This window comes from Coregonus clupeaformis, chromosome 34, assembly GCF_020615455.1.
Source record: "Coregonus clupeaformis isolate EN_2021a chromosome 34, ASM2061545v1, whole genome shotgun sequence".
Lineage (NCBI taxonomy): Eukaryota > Metazoa > Chordata > Actinopteri > Salmoniformes > Salmonidae > Coregonus > Coregonus clupeaformis.
This window is the reverse complement of record NC_059225.1, coordinates 38,403,623-38,427,130: the sequence shown is the minus strand read 5'-3', so window position 1 is coordinate 38,427,130 and position 23,508 is coordinate 38,403,623. Positions and strand designations below refer to the sequence as shown.

The window sequence follows — 23,508 nt, the reverse complement described above, 5'->3', positions numbered from 1 at the left end:
CCACTAAAGCCTGAATTGACAGTAGAGTGGGTTGTTGGCTCACATTTCTCCCCTCTCTACGCATTGATGGCTAATGCATCCCACTCTCCACACAAAGAAGATTACATAATTGTCAATTTATCATAGGGAAATAGAAATGTTGTCTTTTTTAATTTATTTCAACCCCTCTAGACACACACACAGATTTGAGAGGTTGGAGCACAGGGTCAGTCATGGTAAGGGGACCTTGGAGTAGTTTAGGTTAAATGCCTTGCTCAAGGGAACAACGGTAGGAGATGGCATTCAGGATTTGATACCAGCTACCCCTACCAGCAGATTTTTCAGTACCTCTGGTCGCTGGCACCCCTCTTAAACCTCTAGGATCTACACCCATTGGCAGGGCGACAAAATGGCTTGTATCAAATCCGACTGTAAAATTGTCCTTTCAGTCGACCAGGCAATAATGCACAAAACCTGCATCATTACACTACCGTGTCATTCAAGCATTGACTCATTGAAAGTAACTGTAAATGTAATGTACTTAGACAAAGACTAGCTCAATCCCACTAAAGCCTGATTTGACAATAGTGTGTTGGCTCATGTTTCTCCCCTCTCGTTCTACGCATTAACTGCTAATGCATTCAACTCTCCACTGGATGATGATGATGATGATGATGATCATTGTCCATTATCACAGAGATTAAAATTGTACTTCTGCTTTATCCCAACTCTTCGAAAACACACACACACAGAGAGAAGAGGTTTGAGCACAGGGTCAGCCATAGTAAAGCCTGGAGCAGTTTGGGAATTACGTGCCTTGCTCAAGGGCACAACGGCAGATGGCATCTAGGATTTGATACCAGCAACCAACTGATTTTTCAGTCAGACCTGGGATTTGAAATGGCAACCCTCTGGTTGATGGCAAGCTCTCACCTCTAGGATCTGAACCCATTGGCAAAGCGCCAAAATTACATGGTTGACCAGGTGATAATGCACACAACCTGCATCATGACTCTACTGTGTAACTCAAGCGTTGGTTAATAGTCTGAGTACATGACATTTACAGCTACTTTCAAAGACCAGCCCAATCCCACTAAACCCTGAAATGACAGTAGTGGGTTTTTGGCTCACGTTTCTCCCCTCTCTCTACACATTGACGTCTTATGCATTCCACTCACCACACAATGAAGATGGATACTTTATTGTCCATTTTCCTTGAGACAGCCACAAAGTCTCTTAGTCTCTGTAAGCATGGAAATGGAAGATGGACTTGGCCCCATATTAAGTGACTGCTGTAAAAGCATAAGTCGTGTGTGTATATAATGCAATATTCCTGTCTGGAGAGACAAAGCTACTGTCTGGTCAAAAATGATTGGCACCCTTGATAAAGATGAGTAAAAAAGACTATAAAATAAATACAAACACTGAACTATATTGTATGCAAAAAAACATTATTTTATACTAATGCATTGCTCAGATTTTGGTTTAACAAGTAATAAAACAAATCTCAAAGATAGGCACCAAAATTATTGGCTCACCTGTCTTCAATACTCCAGCACCCTCCCCTTGCAAGGATAATGACACTGAGCCTTTTTCTAAAATGTTTGAGATTGGAGAACACGTGAGGGATCTTAGACCATTCCTCCATACAGAATCTTTCCAGATCCTTGATATCCTTCGTCGGTACTTCTGGACTGCTCTCTTCAATTCAAACCACAGGTTTTCAATGTGGTTCAAGTCCGGAGACTGAGTGCTTGGGGTTATTGTCAAGTTTCAGCCTCCTGGCAGAAGCAACCAGGTTTTTGGCTAAAATGTCCTGGTACTTGATAAGGTTCATGATGCCGTTGATCTTAACAAGGGCCTCAAGACCAGTGGAAGCAAAATAGTCCCATAATATGCCATTTAGCAGACGCTTTTATCCAAAGTGACTTACAGTCATGCGTGCATACATTTTTGTGTATGTGTGGTCCCGGGGATCGAACCCACTACCTTGACGTTACAATCGCCATGCTCTACCAGCTGAGCTACAGAGGACCACACATAACATTGAAGATCCACCACCAAATTTTACAGTAGGTATGAGGTACTTTTTCTTATGCTTCTGTTTTTCAACGCCAAACTCCCCCACTGGTTTGCGTGGCCAAAGAGATCGATTTTCATGTAATCTGAGATTACATGAAAATCGATCTCTTTGGCCACGCACACCAGTGGTGGGTTTGGCGTTGAAAAATTGACGCATATGCAGAAAAGTAACATTCATGTATAAGAGTTGTTAGTTCTGAATGTACATTGTTATTTCAAATTAAACTATTTTCAAATACATACCAAATAATTCAAATATTAATTTGAAAATACTCTTTCAAATACTTCCAACGATATGTATTTGAAGTAATTATAAATACATGGCAATACTTTCCAAATAGTATTTTTAAATGCATTCCAATATTCAACTCCTTGTTTGTTTTTTCATGTAAAGGTTATCTGAATACTTGTTTTGACTTTTAATGAAAAGTAATGAAATAGTATTTTAACCAAGGTCTGTTATCCTCGCAATGGGAGGGTTCTGGAATATTGAAAACGGGTGCCAATAATTTTGACCCCTATATTGTCTTTTTTTAAAAATATTTATTTATCAGTTGTTAAACAAGATCTCTTTCCCTGAGCAATTTGAATTAGTATAAAATATAATTTCCCCATGTTTTTGACCATACAATATAGTTCAGTATTATTTATTTTAGACAGTCTTTTTTGCTAATATTACCAAGGGTGCCAATCATTTTGGACCTGACTGTCTATATAGATTATGTGTGAAGGGTCAAGTCCTTACTTTTATTGCTACAACCAGTGTACAGGCAATCGCATAAGCGTCTTTGGGTTCTAGAAAAGTGCTACAGTGAGGGGGAAAAAAAGTATTTGTTCCCCTGCTGATTTTGTATGTTTGCCCACTGACAAAGAAATGATCAGTCTATAATTGTAATGGTAGGTTTATTTGAACAGTGAGAGACAGAATAACAACAAAAAAATCCAGATAAACGCATGTCAAAAATGTTATAAATTGATTTGCATTTTAATGAGGGAAATAAGTATTTGACCCCCTCTCAATCAAAAAGATTTCTGGCTCCCAGGTGTCTTTTTATACAGGTAATGAGCTGAGATTAGGAGCACACTCTTAAAGGGAGTGCTCCTAATCTCAGCTTGTTACCTGTATAAAAGACACCTGTCCACAGAAGCAATCAATCAATCAGATTCCAAACTCTCCACCATGGCCAAGACCAAAGAGCTCTCCAAGGATGTCAGGGACAAGATTGTAGACCTACACAAGGCAGGAATGGGCTACAAGACCATCGCCAAGCAGCTTGGTGAGAAGGTGACAACAGTTGGTGTGATTATTCGCAAATGGAAGAAACACAATAACTGTCAATCTCCCTCGGCCTGGGGCTCCATGCAAGATCTCACCTCGTGGAGTTGCAATGATCATGAGAACGGTGAGGAATCAGCCCAGAACTACACGGGAGGATCTTGTCAATGATCTCAAGGCAGCTGGGACCATAGTCACCAAGAAAACAATTGGTAACACACTATGCCGTGAAGGACTGAAATCCTGCAGCGCCCGCAAGGTCCCCCTGCTCAAGAAAGCACATATACAGGGCCGTCTGAAGTTTGCCAATGAACATCTGAATGATTCAGAGGAGAACTGGGTGTAAGTGTTGTGGTCAGATGAGACCAAAATCGAGCTCTTTGGCATCAACTCAACTCGCCATGTTTGGAGGAGGAGGAATGCTGCCTAAGAACACCATCCCCACCGTCAAACATGGAGGTGGAAACATTATGCTTTGGGGGTGTTTTTCTGCTAAGGGGACAGGACAACTTCACCGCATCAAAGGGATGATGGACGGCGCCATGTACTGTCAAATCTTGGGTGAGAACCCCATTCCCTCAGCCAGGACATTGAAAATGGGTCGTGGATGGGTATTCCAGCATGACAATGACCCAAAACACACGGCCAAGGCCACAAAGGAGTGGCTCAAGAAGAAGCACATTAAGGTCCTGGAGTGGCCTAGCCAGTCTCCAGACCTTAATCCCATAGAAAATCTGTGGAGGGAGCTTAAGGTTCGAGTTGCCAAACATCAGCCTCGAAACCTTAATGACTTGGAGAAGATCTGCAAAGAGGAGTGGGGCAAAATCTCTCCTGAGATGTGTGCAAACCTGGTGGCCAACTACAAGAAATGTCTGACCTCTGTGATTGCCAACAAGGGTTTTGCCACCAAGGACTAAGTAATGTTTTGCAGAGGGGTCAAATACTTATTTCCCTCATTAAAATGCAAATCAATTTATAACATTTTTGACATGCGTTTTTCTGTATTTTTTTGTTGTTATTCTGTCTCTCACTGTTCAAATAAACCTGCCATTAAAATTATAGACTGATCATGTCTTTGTCAATGGGCAAACATACCAAATCAGCAGGGGGGGGGGTAAAAGCGCTATGATGAAACTGGCTCTCATGAGGACCGCCACAGGAATGGAAGACCCAGAGGATAAATTGCAGAGGATAAATTCATTAGTTACCAGCCTCAGAAATTGCAGCCCAAATAAATGCTTCACAGAGTTCAAGTAACAGACACATCTCAACATCAACTGTTCAGAGGGGACTGTGTGAATCAGGCCTTCATGGTCGAATTGCTGCAAAGAAACCACTACTATAGGACACCAATAAGAAGAAGAGACCTGCTTGGGCCAAGAAACATGAGCAATGGACATTAGACCTGTGGAAATGTGTCCTTTGTTCTGGAGTCCAAATTGGAGATTTTTTGTTCAAACCGCCGTGTCTTTGTGAGACACGGTATGGGTGAACGGATGATCTCTGCATGTGTAGTTCCCACCGTAAAGCATGGAGGAGGAGGTGTTATGGTGTGGGGGTTCTTTGCTGGTGACACCGTCTGTGATTAATTTAGAATTCAAGACACACTTAACCAGCGTGGCTACCACAGCATTCTGCAGCGATACGCCATCCCATCTGGTTTGGGCTTAGTGGCACTCATTTGATTTTCAATAGGACAATGACCCAACACACCTCCAGGCTTTGTAAGGGATATTCTACCAAGGAGAGTGATGGAGTGCTGCATCAGATGACCTGGCCTCCACAATCCCCCGACCGCAACCCAATTGAGATGGTTTGGGATGAGTCGGACGGCAGAGTGAAGGAAAAGCAGCCAACAAGTGCTCAGCATATGTGGGAACTCCTTCAAGACTGTTGGAAAATCATTCCAGGTGAAGCTGGTTGAGAGAATGCCAAGAGTGTGCAAAGTTGTCATCAAGGCAAAGTGTAGCCATTTTGAAGAATCTCAAATATAAAAAATATTTTGTTCAACACTTTTTTTGGTTACTACATCATTCCATATGTGTTATTTCATAGTTTTGATGTCTTCACTATTATTCTACAATGTAAAAAATAAAGAAAAACCCTTGAATGAGTAGTTGTGTCCAAACCTTTGACTAGTACTGTATGTGTGAACAAACATCCACTCTCGCCAAATAGGGGCCTTCGTCTGTATGTTCTCATACACAGATAATGGGGTTCCTCAACTACATTTTCTTTGACGTACTGGCCGTGTCCAAATACCCATACTTGCGTCCTAAATAGTAGGCTGTTTGACTATGCGGAAAAAAATGTTTTTAATAGTAGGCAACATTTCGAAAATCTAGTATATGGGAAACAACGCAATCATGCATGACGCATTCTCAGTATGCGAAAATAGAAAGCGTTATAGTATGTGACTTTTCGAAAATGGCGTATGGTTTTAAATGCCAGGATGTTATACTAATTTCAGCTCTTCATCTAGTATAATTCGCTGCACACTTTTCCACAATGCATTGGAAGAGGTGGGCTGCGAGTGATAGGCCCTAGTTCTCTTCAAGTAGCCAAACATAAAACTAGGCAACTTAATTGGGAAGATACCGAAATAGCGAAGCTTCTGCGGTGGTGTTCAAAATGTAGTTTATGTTCTCCTTAAAACGATCACGAGTTTTGCATCATAGGCATCTTTGAAAACAGAAGTCTATTTTAAATGTTTTACCCAAAGTGGATTTCTGTTTTCTCGTTAGTGTTTCTTGTTTTCTTGACCTTCGTCAGAGCTTTTAAACTACACTGAACAAAAATATAAACGCAACATGCAACAATTTCAAAGATTTTACTAAGTTACAGTTAATAATTCAATTGAAATACATTCATTAGGCCCTTATCTATGGATTTCACATGACCGGGAATACAGATATGCATCTGTTGGTAATAGATACCTTTTTTATAAAAATAAGTTTGGGCGTGGATCAAAAAACCTGTCAGTATCTGGTGTGACCACCATTTGCCTCATGCAGCATGGCACATGTCCTTCGCATTGAGTTGATCTGGCTGGTGATTGTGGTATGTTGTCCCACTCCTATTCAATGGCTGTGTGAAGTTGCTGGATATTGACGGGAACCGGAGCACATTGTCTAACACATCGATCCAGAGTATCCCAAACATGTTTGGTGAGTATGCAGGCCAAGGAAGAACTGGGACATTTTCAGCTACCAGGAATTGTATACAGATCCTTGCAACATGGGGCCATGCATTATCATGCTGAAAGATGAGGTGATTTACATTTTTACATTTTTGTCATTTAGCAGACGCTCTTATCCAGAGCGACTTACAGGAGCAATTAGGGTTAAGTGCCTTGCTTAAGGGCACATCGACAGATTTTTCACCTAGTCGGCTTGGGGATTAGAACCAGCGACCTTTCGGTTACTGGCACAACGCTCTTACCCTCTAAGCTACCTGCCGCCCTGATGGCGGCAGATGAATGGCACGACAATGGGCCTCAGGATTTCGTCACAGTATCTCTGTGCACCTGTGTAATGATCATGCTGTTTAATCAGCTTCTTGATATGCCACACCTGTAAGGTGGAAGGATTATCTTGGAAAAGGAGAAATGCTCACTAACAGGGATGTAAACAAATGTGTGGACATAATTTTAGAGAAATAAGCTTTTTGTGGGTATGGAACATTTCTGGGATCTTTTATTTCAGGTCATGAAACATGGGACCAACACGTTACATGTTGCGTTTATATTTTTGTTCAGTGTACTGTAAATACTTTAAAACAGCTTTTTATTTCTGAATGTGTTGCCACCAGGGACTTGGGATGTGGCTGCATTTATTGACGTAATCAGGCCTTTTGATTTTAACATATGGATTGTCTTAGTTTTGTAGTCTAGGCTACCTATTTCATTTATGGATCAAGCCTTAGCAGTCATTCTGATCTCGTTCCCAATGATCAGTGCTTTAGTTTATGTTGCTGTCCAGCGGTTCTGAATTTGTGATGCACCTGATTTTCCATTTTGTTGTGCAATAGCCTGAACATTTGAAAAGTTTTGGTGTACTAGGCTATTTTTATTTATATATTACAGCACTTTTGGTTTCACTGATAAATATGTTGAAATGGAACCAAATGATCTGTTTCTGTCTTCAGTCCTTATTAAATGGGATATATGGGCTACGGTATTGGTCGACTGTGATAGTCTGCCTATACCAGCCTGAGTAGGCCTATAACTCCATTCCTATTCTATTCAGAGTTTAGAGAAATTAATCGAATTGTAAATCAGGCTGGTTAATGCAATGCATGTATGAATTTGGAATAATTCACCTGCACTTGGCCCCGCCTCACATGCTTTTTACTAACTTATGTGCTAAATAGTATGCGACGATGACATAGTATGCCGTTTAAGTATGTAGTACGCTAGTATGGGTATTCGGACACGGCCACTGTCTCGCCACCAAAGGGAATGAAATGTTTGGTCTTTTGAATAGGCTATGTACTGTATTTAGTGCGATTTACTACCGACCCGTAGCACTGACGTCTGTAGCCATGAAGTGCTTTGAAAGGCTGGTCATGGCTCACATCAACACCATTATCCCAGAAACCCTAGACCCACTCCAATTTGCATACCGTCCCAACGGATCCACAGATGATGCAATCTCTATTGCACTCCACACTGCCCTTTCCCATCTGGACAAGAGGAACACCTACGTGAGAATGCTATTCATTGACTACACCTCAGCATTCAACACCATAGTGCCCTCAAAGCTCATCACTAAGCTAAGGATCCTGGGACTAAACACCTCCCTCTGCAACTGGATCCTGGACTTCCTGACGGGCCGCCCCCAGGTGGTAAGGGTAGTTAACAACACATCTGCCACACTGATCCTCAACACGGGGGCCCCTCAGGGGTGCGTGCTCAGTCCCCTCCTGTACTCCCTGTTCACCCATGACTGCATGGCCAGGCATGACTCCAACACCATCATTAAGTTTGCCGACGACACAACGGTGGTAGGCCTGATCACCGACAACGATGAGACAGCCTATAGAGAGGAGGTCAGAGACCTGGCTGTGTGGTGCCAGGATAACAACCTCTCCCTCAACGTGACCAAGACAAAGGAGATGATTGTGGACTACAGGAAAAAAAAGAGGACTGAGCACGCCCCCATTCTCATCGACGGGGCTGTAGTGGAACAGGTTGAGAGCTTCAAGTTCCTTGGTGTCCACATCACCAACGAACTATCATGGTCCAAACACACCAAGAGGGCACGACAAAGCCTATTCCCCCTCAGGAGACTGAAAAGATTTGGCATGTGTCCTCAGATCCTCAAAAAATTATACAGCTGCACCATCGAGAGCATCCTGACTGGTTGCATCACCGCCTGGTATGGCAACTGCTTGGCCTCCGACCGCAAGGCACTACAGAGGGTAGTGCGTACGGCCCAGTACATCACTGGGGCCAAGCTTCCTGCCATCCAGGACCTCTATACCAGGCGGTGTCAGAGGAAGGCCCTCAAAATTGTCAAAGACTCCAGCCACCCTAGTCATAGACTGTTCTCTCTGCTACTGCATGGCAAGCGGTACCGGAGTGCCAAGTCTAGGTCCAAAAGACTTCTCAACAGCTTCTACCCCCAAGCCATAAGACTCCTGAACAGCTAATCATGGCTACCCGGACTATTTGCACTGCTCCCCCACCCCCACCCCATCTTTTTTACGCTGCTACTACTCTGTTAAGTATTTATGCATAGTCACTTTAACTCTACCCACATGTACATATTACTTCAACTACCTCAACTAGCCGGTGCCTCGCACATTGACTCTGCACCGGTACCCCCCGGTACCCCCCTGTATATATAGCCTCCCTACTGTTATTTTATTTTACTTCTGCTCTTTTTTTCTCAACACTTTTGTTGTTTTATTTTACTTTTTTATTAAAAATAAATGCACTGTTGGTTAAGGGCTGTAAGTAAGCATTTCACTGTAATGTCTGCACCTGTTGTATTCGGCGCATGTGGCCAATAAAATTTGATTTGATTGTACTCTTAAGGTTACTGTAGGCTTGGTCAAAAAATTTCTTCATGGGTTTGTTTACAGTTTACGGATTTGTCTCTTGTTTCTGTTACTTACATTCTTTCTGTTATTCTGCTATTTGAGTATGGTGCTTTCTAAACAGGTTCTGCTTCTGTCCCCCTCACATCTGTCCCTCTTTCTATCTTTCCCTCTCCCCCACCCAGGTAAGATCGTGGATGAGAAATGGGCGCCCCCAATGCCCTTCTACGACTTCCTGTCCGTCATGGACCAGGAAGTACCGGGTTATGCCTCCCAGAGGAGCGCTAAGACTAAAACAAGCCAGAGTGAGAGAGCAGAGGGAGAGAAAGAGAAGAAGAGGGGGAGCAGCAGCAGTGGTGGTGAAAGACAAGCCCAAGCACACAACTTCCAAGGGTCCCCCACCACCAAGCCTCCACAGACACCTCACCACCACTCTGAGCTATGAGGGGGGCTAGAGCAGCGGCCCTGACCTCTGAAGGCTGGAGGAAACCAATGACCGCTTAGATCAGAATCACCTCTATCTAATAGCTTCAGGGTAGCTTATCTGTTAGTCAGGTTTATGGGCTGTGAGATCCACTGAGCCTCCTAGTATGTGGTTTAGCTGTTAGTGTAATGACTTTTTTTAATGAATATATATATATTTTTTATGTCTTCGTTTTTTACATACATGCATACATACAGCGCATTCGGAACGTATTCAGACCCCTTGACCTTTTCCACATTTTGTTACATTACAGCCTTATTCTAAAATTGATTAAATAGTTTTTTCCCCCTTAACAATCTACACACAATGCCCCAAAATGACAAAATTGTATTCAGACCCTTTACTCAGTACTTTGTTGAAGCACCTTTGGCAGCAATTGCAGCCTCCAGTCTTCTTGGGTATGACGCTACAAGCTTGGCGCACCTGTATTTGGGGAGTTTCTCCCATTCTCTACACATTTTCTCAAGCTCTGTCAGGTTGGATGGGGAGTGTCGCTGCACAGCTGTTTTCATGTGTCTCCAGAGATGTTTGATCGGGTTCAAGTCCGGGCTCTGGCTGGGCCACTCCTGCGTTGTCTTGGCTGTGTGCTTAGGGTCGTTGTCCTGTTGGAAGGTGAACCTTCACCCGAGTCTGAAGTCCTGAGCGCTCTGGAGCAGCTTTTCATCAAGGATCTCTGTACTTTGCTCCGTTCATCTTTCCCTCAATCCTGACTAGTCTCCCAGTCCCTGCCGCTGAAAACATCCCTACAGCATGATGCTGCCACCACCATGCTTCACCGTAGGGATGGTGCCAGGTTTCCTCCAGACGTGTCCTGTGCATTTTACAGAGGAGTAGCTTCCATCTGGCCACTCTACCAGAAAGGCTGATTGGTGGAGTGCTGCAGAGATGGTTGTCCTTCTGAAAGGTTCTCCCATCTCCACAGAGGAACTCTGGAGCTCTGTCAGAGTGACCTTTGGGTTCTTGGTCACCTCCCTGACCAAGGCCCTTCTCCCCCGATTGCTCAGTTTGGCCGGGCGGCCAGCTCTAGGAAGAGTGTTGGTGGTTCCAAACTTCTTCCATTTAAGAATATAGGCCACTGTGTTCTTGGGGACCTTCAATGCTGCAGAAATGTTTTGGTACACTTCCCCAGATCTGTGCCTCGACACAATCCTGTCTCGGAGATCTACGGACAATTCCTTCGACCTCCATGGCTTGGTTTTTGCTCTGACATGCACTGTCAACTGTGGGACCTTTATATAGACAGGTGTGTGCCTTTCCAAATCATGTTCAATCAATTGAATTTACCACAGGTGGAGTCCAATCAAGTTGTAGAAACATCTCAAGGATGATCAATGGAAACAGGATGCACCTGAGCTCAATTTTGAGTCTCATAGCAAAGGGTCTGAATACTTATATAAATAAGGTATTTCTGTTTTTTATTTTTAATACATTTGCACACAAAAAAAACAGTTTTCGTTTTGTCATTATGGGGTATTATGTGTAGATTGAGAAATGTTTTATTGAATCCATTTTAGAATAAGACTAACGTAACAAAGTGGAAAAAGTCAAGTGGTCTGAATACTTTCCGAATCCACTGTATAGTGGTGAAAATGCGCTATAGGCACATCTCTCTTCACTAATGCGTGGACTCCTGCCAATTCCTGCTCATTCATTGTGTGAATTGTTTGCCCTTTGTTTATCAAAGTGTGTGTGAGATATATTTCACAAATTGTATTTATACTTAACGAGAGTTCATTATTTTACAACTTTATGTTAGACGGTTCCTCACCCTGAAAGTAGCGTAAGGTTTGGTTTTCTCTAAACAGCCACTACAAACTTCAGCTAACTTTAGCCACCACTAGCGAACAATCAACGGAAGTGAATGCATTGGGTGTGTGTTTTAATTGTCAATTTCATAGCCAAAATAACAGAAATTAACTCCAAATATTTGAATTTCTTGTTTAAAAATAAATACTTTTGTTATATTGTTTCTAGACGGGTGCAACTTTGGTTTTAGAAGTGTGGGGGTCCTCCCTCAGAATTTTTTGAAGCATCTAAAGCTCATTTCCTGCATTTCTACACAATCTACAGATGTCCCTTTTTTGGGTCACTTTTTTATTGTAATTAAGAATATAATGTTTCTAAACACTTCTACATGAATGTGGATGCTACCATGATTATGGATAATCCTGGATGAGTGAGAAAGCTATAGACGCACAAATATTATACCTCTCAAAAAATGCTAACCTCCCCTGTTATTGTAATGCTGAGAGGTTAGCATGTCTTGGGGGTATGATGTTTGCGTGTCTAACTTTCTCACTCATCGCTATTCACAATTGATTCAGGATTATCTGTAATCATATTCTATTCTTATTTACAATAGAAGTGACTCCAAAATGACACTACGTTAGTTACCATTCATTTCTATTGGGCACAATCTGAAACACAACCACATTTGTAAGTCGCTCTGGATAAGAGCGTCTGCTAAATGACTTAAGTGTAAAACAAACAGCAAATGCATCCAACAAATTTGTAGTTACAAGCGTGATGTAGTCATTGTGTGCTATGAATATGGGACCAAATACTTAACTTTTTACTACTTTAATACACATACAAGTGAAGTTTGTCAGACTGCCTTAAAATAGTTTGTCTTTGAAGCTTCTGGCTTGTCCAGTGTTTGCTGCACAGAGAGGAATAAAGTGTTGCATCTGCAAAAGTTTACCTCCGCGCCATTACAGACTGGTCTTTCCTGGTTGCCTGACCCTGCTGAGACCCCTGTCACCATCTGATCCTGCTCAAATGAGTCATGACAAAGATTTACCTTGGTGTAAATGTATACGTTATATTATCCAAGAATAGAATCAATGGTTCAATAGTTGAAATGACCATTATTCCCAGATTGTAGCCTACCCATCAACTCAAGATGGAACTTTGTATCCATTCATATACTGCAAAATTCACCTCAGCTCCGTATACTGGTCTTCCCTGGCTGTCTGACCCTGCTGGGACACCTGTCATCATCTGATCCTCTTAAGATCCATCTGATCCTCTTATGATGGGCATAGTGTTGTGTACTGACTGCACCATGACAGTGAAGCCTGTAGAGCTGTTTATAAACCGTGTCAGTGTGAAAAGTAGGGAATTACCAAGGGAAACCGACAGATCATTAACATTACATTGCTATACTGACTCTAATAACTCACATTGCGCTGTCAAAAAATGTCAGAATATCGGTCTTCAACGGTTGATTTAGGTCTAGTGTGATTGAGGTAAAAATAATAGCTAAAGTTAGTGAGCTAGCTAGCTAACGTTAGCCAACTTTTGGCTAGCTAACGTTAGCCAACTTTTGGCTAGCTCTAATGGTAGCTACATCAACTGGTGAAAACTAGCCAAGTTTTTTACTTCTGTTGAAACGGGACAAAACAAAGGCTACAAAACATTTCCAACACACAACAGCTGTTAGATACTGCTACCTGACAGATACAGTGAGGGAAAAAAGTATTTGATCCCCTGCTGATTTTGTACGTTTGCCCACTGACAAAGACATTATCAGTCTATAATTTTAATGGTAGTTTTATTTGAACAGTGAGAGACAGAATAACAACAACAAAATCCAGAAAAACGCATGTCAAAAATATTATAAATTGTTTTGCATTTTAATGAGGGAAATAAGTATTTGACCCCTCTGCAAAACATGACTTAGTACTTGGTGGCAAAACCCTTGTTGGCAATCACAGAGGTCAGACGTTTCTTGTAGTTCGCCACCAGGTTTGCACACATCTCAGGAGGGATTTTGTCCCACTCCTCTTTGCAGATCTTCTTCAAGTCATTAAGGTTTTGAGGCTGTCGTTTGGCAACTCGAACCTTCAGCTCCCTCCACAGATTTTCTATGGGATTAAGGTCTGGAGACTGGCTAGGCTACTCCAGGACCTTAATGTGCTTCTTCTTGAGCCACTCCTTTGTTGCCTTGGCCGTGTGTTTTGGGTCATTGTCATGCTGGAATACCCATCCACGACCCATTTTCAATGCCCTGGCTGAGGGAAGGAGGTTCTCACCCAAGATTTGACGGTACATGGCCCCGTCCATCGTCCCTTTGATGCGGTGAAGTTGTCCTGTCCCCTTAGCAGAAAAACACCCCCAAAGCATAATGTTTCCACCTCCATGTTTGACGGTGGGGATGGTGTTCTTGGGGTCATAGGCAGCATTCCTCCTCCTCCAAACACGCCTTGGCCATGGTGGAGAGTTTGGAATCTGATTGATTGATTGCTTCTGTGGACAGGTGTCTTTTATACAGGTAACAAACTGAGATTAGGAGCACTCCCTTTAAGAGTGTGCTCCTAATCTCAGTTTGTTACCTGTATAAAAGACACCTGGGAGCCAGAAATCTTTCTGATTGAGAGGGGGTCAAATACTTATTTCCCTCATTAAAATGCAAATCAATTTATAACATTTTTGACATGTGTTTTTCTGGATTTTTTTGTTGCTATTCTGTCTCCCACTGTTCAAATAAACCTACCATTAAAATTATAGACTGATCATTTCTTTGTCAGTGCGCAAACGTACAAAATCAGCAGGGGATCAAATAATTTTTTCCCTCACTGTAGCTAGAGGCTAGAGCTGAACTGGCTGTGGTACCTACTAGCTAGCTAACGTTAGCTAGATAGTTTATTCACTTCAGTCGAGAGGGGATGAAACATTGGCTATTGTTACATGTCAGTTACACTACTAACTCAGCACTGGGAATAAATACTTTTTTTCTTCTTCTGTTAAGTCAAACAGCAGTTACCTTGCCAGCTACATCAGTCAAATAAAGAGTAGCCAGTTTCAGCTCTGTTTCCTTTTACAACTCAGAGAAAAAGCATAAAACACACAGACAACAGCTGCCTCTGTTCGCATGCTCTATGGTGTCCGCGCAGTCCTAAATCCAGTCGATTGAAACCGCCAAACAGCCTACCCGACCGCTCTGAGGCGCCTGCATGCTCCTATAGTACACAGCTTTTTATATCACAGTGCAATGATAAAACTGGGGGGACAAAAATGCATATTCAGAATGTGGGGGGGTCATGTCCCCCCTATCCCCAGTGAAAGTTGTGCCCCTGTTTCTAGATATTACTGCACTGTTGGAGCTAGAAACATAAGCATTTTGCTGCACCTGCGATGACATCTGCAAATCTATGTACGTGACCAATAAACTTTGATTTGAAATTTGGTTTGATGTTACTTAAAGGTGATTTAGCCATAAAAAATAAAAAAAACATGCACACACCTCATTCATTTCCATTGATTGTTAGCTAGTGGTAACTAAAGTTAGCTGAAGTTTGTAGGAGCTGTTTAAAGAACCAAACCATGGATTACATTTTCTCCTGGCCCATAGACTACTTTCAGAGTGAGGAAGCATCAAGTTGCAAAATCCTGAACTTCCCCTTTAATTTCTGCTGTGTATTGGGGTGTGTAAAATAATGATAGAATACAAAACAAATGGTGAGTACTGGTGAGTAGTATTCACCATTCGTTTTGTATTCCTCACATTTGTTTTATTATCTATTTAATGATCAAAAGTATCAATCCATTCCGAGATCTTGTGTCATAATGTCCACTTATTGGTTCCTGATGGGGGCCTGCAGTTTCTCTGATTGGCTCCTGGCTGTTCTTCCCATCATTCCCCTTTCCATTCCAGAATGCCTGTGCTACACCAAGTATAGAGAAGTAGAAGTGCCAAGTGGTCATTATTGAGTATTCATGCCTCCACTCTCTGTTCCTCTCTCACACTTATACGCACACACTTGTGGTATTATCCCTCTTATGAGATGTTAGAATTGTAAGATCCTCTTTTTCTTCCAAAAATGTAATCTATACTGTGATATGGCTGACTGGTTCTGCATGGTCAGCATTTACTGAGATGTGGCTTCCACAGAAGTCAGAGCGTTCATGCTTCGGGGAGCTGTCATACGCATCCAATACATTTGTTTGCACTGCACCACTCGTAGTGATTCAGGGCTAATCTCTATAGCCATCCAGCTAATTACAAGCAACTGGCTAAACGAAAAGACAACACCCTACCTCTTCTGAGATGTTGGAGTCCGTTTCCCGGTGCTTGACATAGGAGCTCAGCCAAGATAGCATGAAGTAAAAAGGCTGCTCCATTTTCCCAACTGTATGTCCATCCCAAATCTCCCCATTGCCTCCCAGCAAAATTAGGCTACATTTAGGCTACTGTTTTATATATGTATTTCACACTATGTTGAGGTAAAAATCTGAGTATAATGCTTGTATGGATGTCAAGCCCAATATATGTTCATGTCATCATCAATCAACTGCATTACAGTTAAAAACTACTTTGACTACCACCACCGATTTCTGTATGTTAGCTATGCTACCAGCTTATACGAATGGGAGTTAGCATTTAGCAGTCACTTTTTCTAAACCTGAAAAGGGACAACTTCTAAATGTTATGCAGCGCAAACAGACAAATATGTGACTTGTTTCAGGAAACTAGGCATATGTCGCACTTCACTACTTCACAGGAGAGCCATTTTGATTTTTTAAATCAAAATTTGTTTTTTTGGCAGAAATGCCTTCTGGAACATGTGAACTTTCATGTGCTTTGATAACAAACATGTATTTAATCCATAAATAGAAATAAAATGGTTAAATTACAAGCCTAGTTGGTTTAGCCATGGGAAAAGACAGGAACCTTCCCGCTAGCCATGATTGGCTGAGATAATGGATGGGCTGGACATGCCGGGAGATTACTTATGATTGGTCTGCCATGTAGCAACTTCTGTCTATAACCTGAGCTGCTCAGTATGTGTTGATTGTCCTTTCTACCGCGCCGTTTTTGAAAGATATAAAGTTAGCGATCAAGAACTACAAAAGTTTTGCTATTTTTCTCAACAAAATTGATGCCCTGAATTTAACAGGCGCTATCAACAGATCAGTTGGAAAAAGTGCCACGGTCAGTGTGAACCGGAGTGACTTGACACAACGATGGCCAAACAAGATGTAGCTACAAAAAGGGAGTTAAATGGTTAAAGTCTGCGGAGTTTGTGTTTATACAGGACGTACTGTCCCCACCTACCGTCAACCAATCATGTCAATGCGGAACTATACAGAGTTATACGGAGCCCTCCGCATAGATACACACGGCGTGGCTTACTGTGATTATTGTTGGCTTGCCGATATGTCCTTTCAACATTGCGGAAACCAGCTATACAGACAACCCTAATAAATGGCCCAAAGAAGCCTATGGCGATATCTACACCTACTTGGTGGAATCTCCAGGTTTAAACAGGCAATTCACAAAGCTAGGTAGATACAAACAAGTGTTAGCTACCGAATTACTGTGAGTGAAGTGCTTCGAACACACAAATGTATCGAGTAACTGGAGCCCACAGCTTTCCATCATTGTGAATAGCCTGAAACCATGAGGTTCGTCTAACCTGGTCCTTGGCCAGTTGATAAAACTTAATTTGGTGGTCTTTTCTCCTAATATTGTTCAAACAAAACGGTACGCAACAAGCTATAAAAGTAGGGTTAGTTAACTAACGTTAGCTAGCTGAAGAAAGTCCATTGGATTCGGCTCTTTGGCTGATAATCGTGACGTACATTCCATGCGACAGCCTATCCGTTCATGCTAACATTTTTACGTTTAGAATCAGTGTTTTTAGGTGTGATGTAGTTTGTTGATTAAGACGACATAGAAGTATGTTAAAAACGACCAACCAAGTATATCTAAAATGTTTATAGAATTATAAAAAAAAAAGAATACAGCGATTGTCGGGTTATGAGTAAAGTAGGCAATTTAACATGGGAGTACCCTATGGCTGTACCCGACTTGGGGCATGGTCACATTAAGCCATGCCTCGCCGTGTGTGTCTATTGTTACAAAATTTGGGCGGCACACAGGGATGCGGTACGGAGCTTGATTTGGCCTCCAGAGGCTACGCAATTGCATCACACAGAGCCTCTGTCCGCATGTTGGATCAAGCATAACTTGGCTTTTATCCATGTGTCATCCCAACACAGTGACCTAAATAGGTTTGACCACCCTACTATGAAGTTATGCCAGGGTCCAAGTAAACGAGAAACAAACGTAAATGTAAATAATATGCCATTTAGCAGACGCTTTTATCCAAAGCAACTTACAGTCATGTGTGCATACATTTTTACGTATGGGTGGTCCCGGGGATCGAACCCACTACCCTGGCGTTACAAGCGCCATGCTCTACCAATTGAGCTACAGAGAACCACTTGACTAGAATACAGTGTATACATATGAAGTGGGTAAAACAGTATGTAAACATTATTAAAGTGACCAGTGTTCAATGACTATGTACATAGGGCAGCAGTCTTTAAAGTGCAGAGTAGAGTACCGGGTGTTAGTCGGCTAGTAACAGTGACTAAGTTTAGGGCAGGGTACTATGTAGAGGCCGGCTAGTGGTGACTAGCTAACAGTATGATGACCTGGAGATAGAAGCTGTTTTTGTCTCTCGGTCCCAGCTTTGATTCACCTGTACTGTCTCTGCCTTCTAGATGGTAGCGGGGAGAACAGGCTGTGGCTTGAGTGGCTGAGGTTCTTGATTATCTTTTTGGCCTTCCTGTGACACCGGGTGCTGTAGATGTCCTCGAGGGCAGGCAGTGTGTCCCCAGTAATGCATTGGGCTGACCGCATCACCCTCTGGAGAGCCCTGCGGTTGCGGATGGTGCAATTGCCGTACCAGGCGGTGATACAGCCCGACAGGATGCTCTCAATTGTGCATCTGTAAAAGTTTGTGAGGGTTTTAGGTGCCAAGCCAAACATGCAGTAATCAAACAATGGGTGATCAATGGGTACACAGGCAATTTAATCCTGCAGAGTCCACCAAGAAGCACGAGGCTGCTACCGTTTATGCAGCATTATTTCTTGGCGTGTGCTGCATTCAGATAGGCTGCTCTGCGTCATTTCACGGTTCTAGGGCTGGTTTCCCAGACACAGATTAAGTCAAGTCATGGACAAAAAAAAACACTTTTAGTGGAGATCTTAATTGAGCATGGTTTTTAGTCCAGGAGCAAGCTTAGTCTGGGAAAGCAGCCCATAAAGTTATGAGTGTTATCCTTGGAGCCTGTAAAACCAAAGGAGGTGCTGAGTGGATACAACATGAGACATTACCCACCCTGTTGATTACGCTCCAGGGTGAAGTTTCCCCTATGTACAGATCTAAGACCAGCTTCCACTCCTTCAATCATAACCTTAACCATTAGTGGGGAAAAATGCAAAACTGACCCAAGATCAGCGTCTATCACACAACATTGTCTATCCTCTCTTTGCTGTGGCACCGGGTCCGAAATTCTTCCTTTGATTTACCATTTTGTTGATATTGTTTTTAGGCTCTGTCTGGCAGGCAGCAACCCTCCCCTTAAGTTTCCCTCTGTCTTCCAGACGTTTTACAGGGCTCCTATGGGCACATTGTTGCTTCTCCTAATAACCTACGCCTCTGCTCTAAAGCTAATAGCATTTCCTTTTCAAAGGAATGGAAAAATAGCAGATACGGTATCCTTTTGGTTTGTATGCTCAGATCAAGGACCTCCATTTTCAGCCATTGTTTTGATAGGTACCATTGCTTATGATCCATTTACAATCAGTGTTAGTTTAAGAGTCAGTCAATGCCTGGATTCTATTGGATGTGTCGTTTTGTTGCAATGCACTCCTTTAGTGAATTGGAAAACCACAATAAAATGTTTTCAAAGGATGTGTGTGTGTGTTTCTTTCTCTAGGACCCCTTTGCCTAATCCAAACATTCTGGATGGTTCTGTGTGGAGGCTAGTCAGAGATGAGACATGACAGCAAGAACAGACACTGGCAAGACGGATTGTTGGACAGGATTGCAGGAAAACAGTCTGCTCTGGCAAGGTAAGATTGTGTTATACACACACACACACACATTCTTTCATGTTTTGTGCATGTGCACATAGTCTGACTCCCATTTCCACACACACTGTCCCGTACTGTACATGTGCTCAAAGTCTGATTCCTATTTTCACACACACACACACTGTCATGTACTGTGCATGGCCACATAGTCTGACACCCATTTCCTGGACATCTCATTTCCATCCGGACCCGTCCAATGAAGACCAGATGAGCGGTAATTTGATTAGATTTTATGCCGGGTCTCTGTTACAGATTATGTCAGTGTTATGGATCTCTCTATCATATAATGATCATATGAAATGGAGTAATAGCGCTTGTCTGTGTGATTTGATATATAGTTTGAGGGAAGCATCCCTATGAGCATAAGATGTTTGAAAATACATATTTTCAATGTCTTGTGCTCACTGGGATAGATGTACATGAACATTTGAGGCTAGTGGATAACACTTTGTTTCACACGTAAGGTCTATGTGTCACGATCGTTTACGGATGAGACGGACCAAGGCGCAGCGTGATAAGCGTACATATTTATTAACGTACTGAACACGAACAAAACAACAAACAAACGATACGTGAAGTCCAAGGTAGACTAATAACATACCTATACGGAACAAGATCCCACACAGACTGGTGCCAAACAGGCTGCCTAAGTATGGTCCCCAATCAGAGACAACGAGCTACAGCTGCCTCTGATTGGGAACCACCCTGGCCAACATAGATCTAAACGATATAGAACCTAAACATAGAAAAACTTAACATAGAAACTACACACCCTGGCTCAACATTTAAGAGTCCCCAGAGCCAGGGCGTGACACTATGAAAAGATGAAAGATTGGGAGGGCTGGGCTATGCTTTAAAATGCACCATTACATTTGTGGTGGAGCTTGAGGAGAGCAAACCATTTCCAATGGGATGATTTCATCAGTCAAATTGAGGCGGTTGCTGTACTTACAGGAAGTTTGCATTAACGCTGAGTAGTATCTGCGTCATCTGGACAAATTAAGGCTAACCGTAGGGACCGGGAAGTGTATGGGAATATTAAATCGGAATGCGAAGGCGACTTTCGGGGGAATTCACTAATCAAGGTTTCATATTAATAAAGTTGAACTCCCTGTTCCCCCATGGTTCTCCCACACAAAAACATATCAATTTTTGCCTACACATTTGTTTGATCAAAGCCAATGAGGTTTATAGTGAATGCTTGTTTTATTTGAAAATTACACAAGATATGCATGTACAAAGGAACTTATCCTAGACCCTATCAAGTCAAATAATGTGAATTTCTGAGATCGACTAAATTGCATTCGGACTGCGCAGACTGACTGATTGGCAAATCACCTTGCATCCCATATAGCTATCATTATTTGATCAAGATATGCAATTATACGGCTCGCCTTGCTCAAACTGATCCTTTTTTACAAGTTAAGTCTATTTGTATCCAGGACAGATATTCCAAGCTCAGGCTATGTCGTGTAATGAATTGTGCCTTGCCACATGGGAACAGAAAAGGATTGTGGGAATTTTGGAACATCTGTGCATTTGCCAGAAAATCTATACACAGACCTATCCTGATAGTAAAGGCTAGAGCGATGTCACTTTGGGACACTGGGTCTAGCCATGTTTTATTCATTCAACATACATTAGAAGGTCACTTTCTATGTTTACCCAACTCAATCATTGCATTTCCTGTCTCTGGAAGAGATCACAAGGGGAATAATGCACTGAAATACCCTATTCATGTCCTCATAAAACATAAAGATAAAGGGTATCAGGTTTCCTGATCAAATCAAATGTTTTATTTGTCACATGCGCCGAATACAACAGGTGTAGACCTTACCGTGAAATGCTTACTTACAAGCCCTTAACCAACAATGCAGTTTTAAGAAAATAGAGTTAAGAAAATATTTACTAAATAAACTAAAGTAAAAAAAAAGTTACACAATAAAATAACAATAATGAGGCTATATACAGGGGGTACCGGTACCGAGTCAATGTGCGGGGGTACAGGTTAGTCGAGGTAATTTGTACATGTAGGTAGGGGTAAAGTGACTATGCATAGATAATAAACAGCGAGGAGCAGCAGTGTCAATGCAAATAGTCCGGCTGGCCATTTGATTAATTGTTCAGCAGTCTTATGGCTTGGGAGTAGAAGCTGTTAAGGAGCCTTTTGGACCTATACTTGGTGCTCCGGTACCGCTTGCCGTGCGGTAGCAGAGAGAACAGTCTATGACTTGGGTGACTGGAGTCTTTGACAATTTTTTGGGCCTTCCTCTGACACCGTCTAGTATATAGGTCCTGGATGGCAGGAAGCTTGGCCCCAGTGATGTACTGGTCTCTGTAGCGCCTTACGGTCAGATGCCGAGCAGTTGCCATACCAGGCGGTGATGCAACCGGTCAGGATGCTCTCGATGGTGCTGCTGTAGAACCTTTTGAGGATCTGGGGACCCATGCCCAATCTTTTCAGTCTCCTGAGGGGGAAAAGGCGTTGTCGTGCCCTCTTCACGACGTGTTTGGACCATGATAGTTTGTTGGTGATGTGGACAGCAAGGAACTTGAAACTCTCGATACGCTCCACTACAGCCCCGTTGATGTGAATGGGGGCGTGTTCGGCCCTCCTTTTCCTGTAGTCCACGATCATCTCCTTTGTCTTGCTGATGTTGAGGGAGAGGTTGTTGTCCTGGCACCACACGGCCAGGTCTCTGACCTCCTCCCTATAGGCTGTCTCATCGTTGTCAGTGATCAGGCCTACCACCGTTGTGTCGTCAGCCTGGCCACGTAGTCATGGGTGAACAGGGAGTACAGGAGGGGACTAAGCACGCACCCCTGAGGGGCCCCTGTGTTGAGGGTCAGCGTGGCAGATGTGTTGTTGCCTACCCTTACCATCTGGGGGCGGCCCATCAGGATGTCCAGGATCCAGTTGCAGAGGAAGGTGTTTAGTCCCAGGGTCCTTAGCTTAGTAATGAGCTTTCTGGGCACTATGGTGTTGAACGCTGAGCTGTAGTCAATGAACAGCATTCTCACATACACTACCGTTCAAAAGTTTGGGGTCACTTAGAAATGTCCTTGTTTTCGAAAGAAAATTTAAAAAAATTATCAGCAACCATCAGTCCTGTGTTCCAATGGCACGTTGTGTTTGCTAATCCAAGTTTATCGTTTTAAAAGGATAAAAAGAAAACCCTTTTGCAATTATGTTAGCACAGCTGAAAACTTTTGTGCTGATTAAAGAAGCAATAAAACTGGCCTTCTTGAGACTAGTTGAGTATCTGGAGATTCAGCAATTGTGGGTTCGATTACAGGCTCAAAATGGCCAGAAACAAATAACTTTCTTCTAAAACTCATCAGTCTATTCTTGTTCTGAGAAATTAAGGCTATTCCATGCAAGACATTGCCAAGAAACTGAAGATCTCGTACAACGCTGTGTACTACTCCGTTCACAGAACAGCGCAAACTGGCTCTAACCAGAATAGAAAGAGGAGTGAGAGGCACCGGTGTACAGCTGAGCAAGAGGACAAATACATTAGTGTCTAGTTTGAGAAACAGACGCCTCACAGGTCCTCAACTGGCAGCTTCATTAAATAGTACCCGCAAAACACCAGTCTCAACGTCAACAGTGAAGAGGCGACTCCGGGATGCTGACCTTCTAGGCAGAGTTGCAAAGAAAAAGCCATATCTCAGACTGGCCAATAAAAAGAAAAGATTAAGACACTGGCAAAAGAACACAGACACTGAACTTTTTCTTTGCAAGTCTGCCTAGAA

The 23,508-nt window shown here is 42.6% G+C and overlaps 1 protein-coding gene across 3 annotated transcripts in view; it reads left to right on the top strand.

Moving 5' to 3' along the window:
• The window catches only part of txndc16 (thioredoxin domain containing 16), a 68,209-nt gene that overhangs the window by 35,956 nt on the left and 8,745 nt on the right, over positions 1-23,508 (top strand). For 2 of the 3 annotated variants that reach the window (XM_041848312.2, XM_041848310.2), the window contains exon 19: positions 9,565-10,072. In XM_041848312.2, the coding sequence (XP_041704246.2) occupies positions 9,565-9,824 (260 nt within the window). In that variant the 3' untranslated portion in view covers positions 9,825-10,072. Of the gene's footprint in view, positions 1-9,564; positions 10,073-19,595; positions 19,732-23,508 lie in introns of those variants that run through there. The other variant, XR_005995389.2, reaches the window with a different exon arrangement.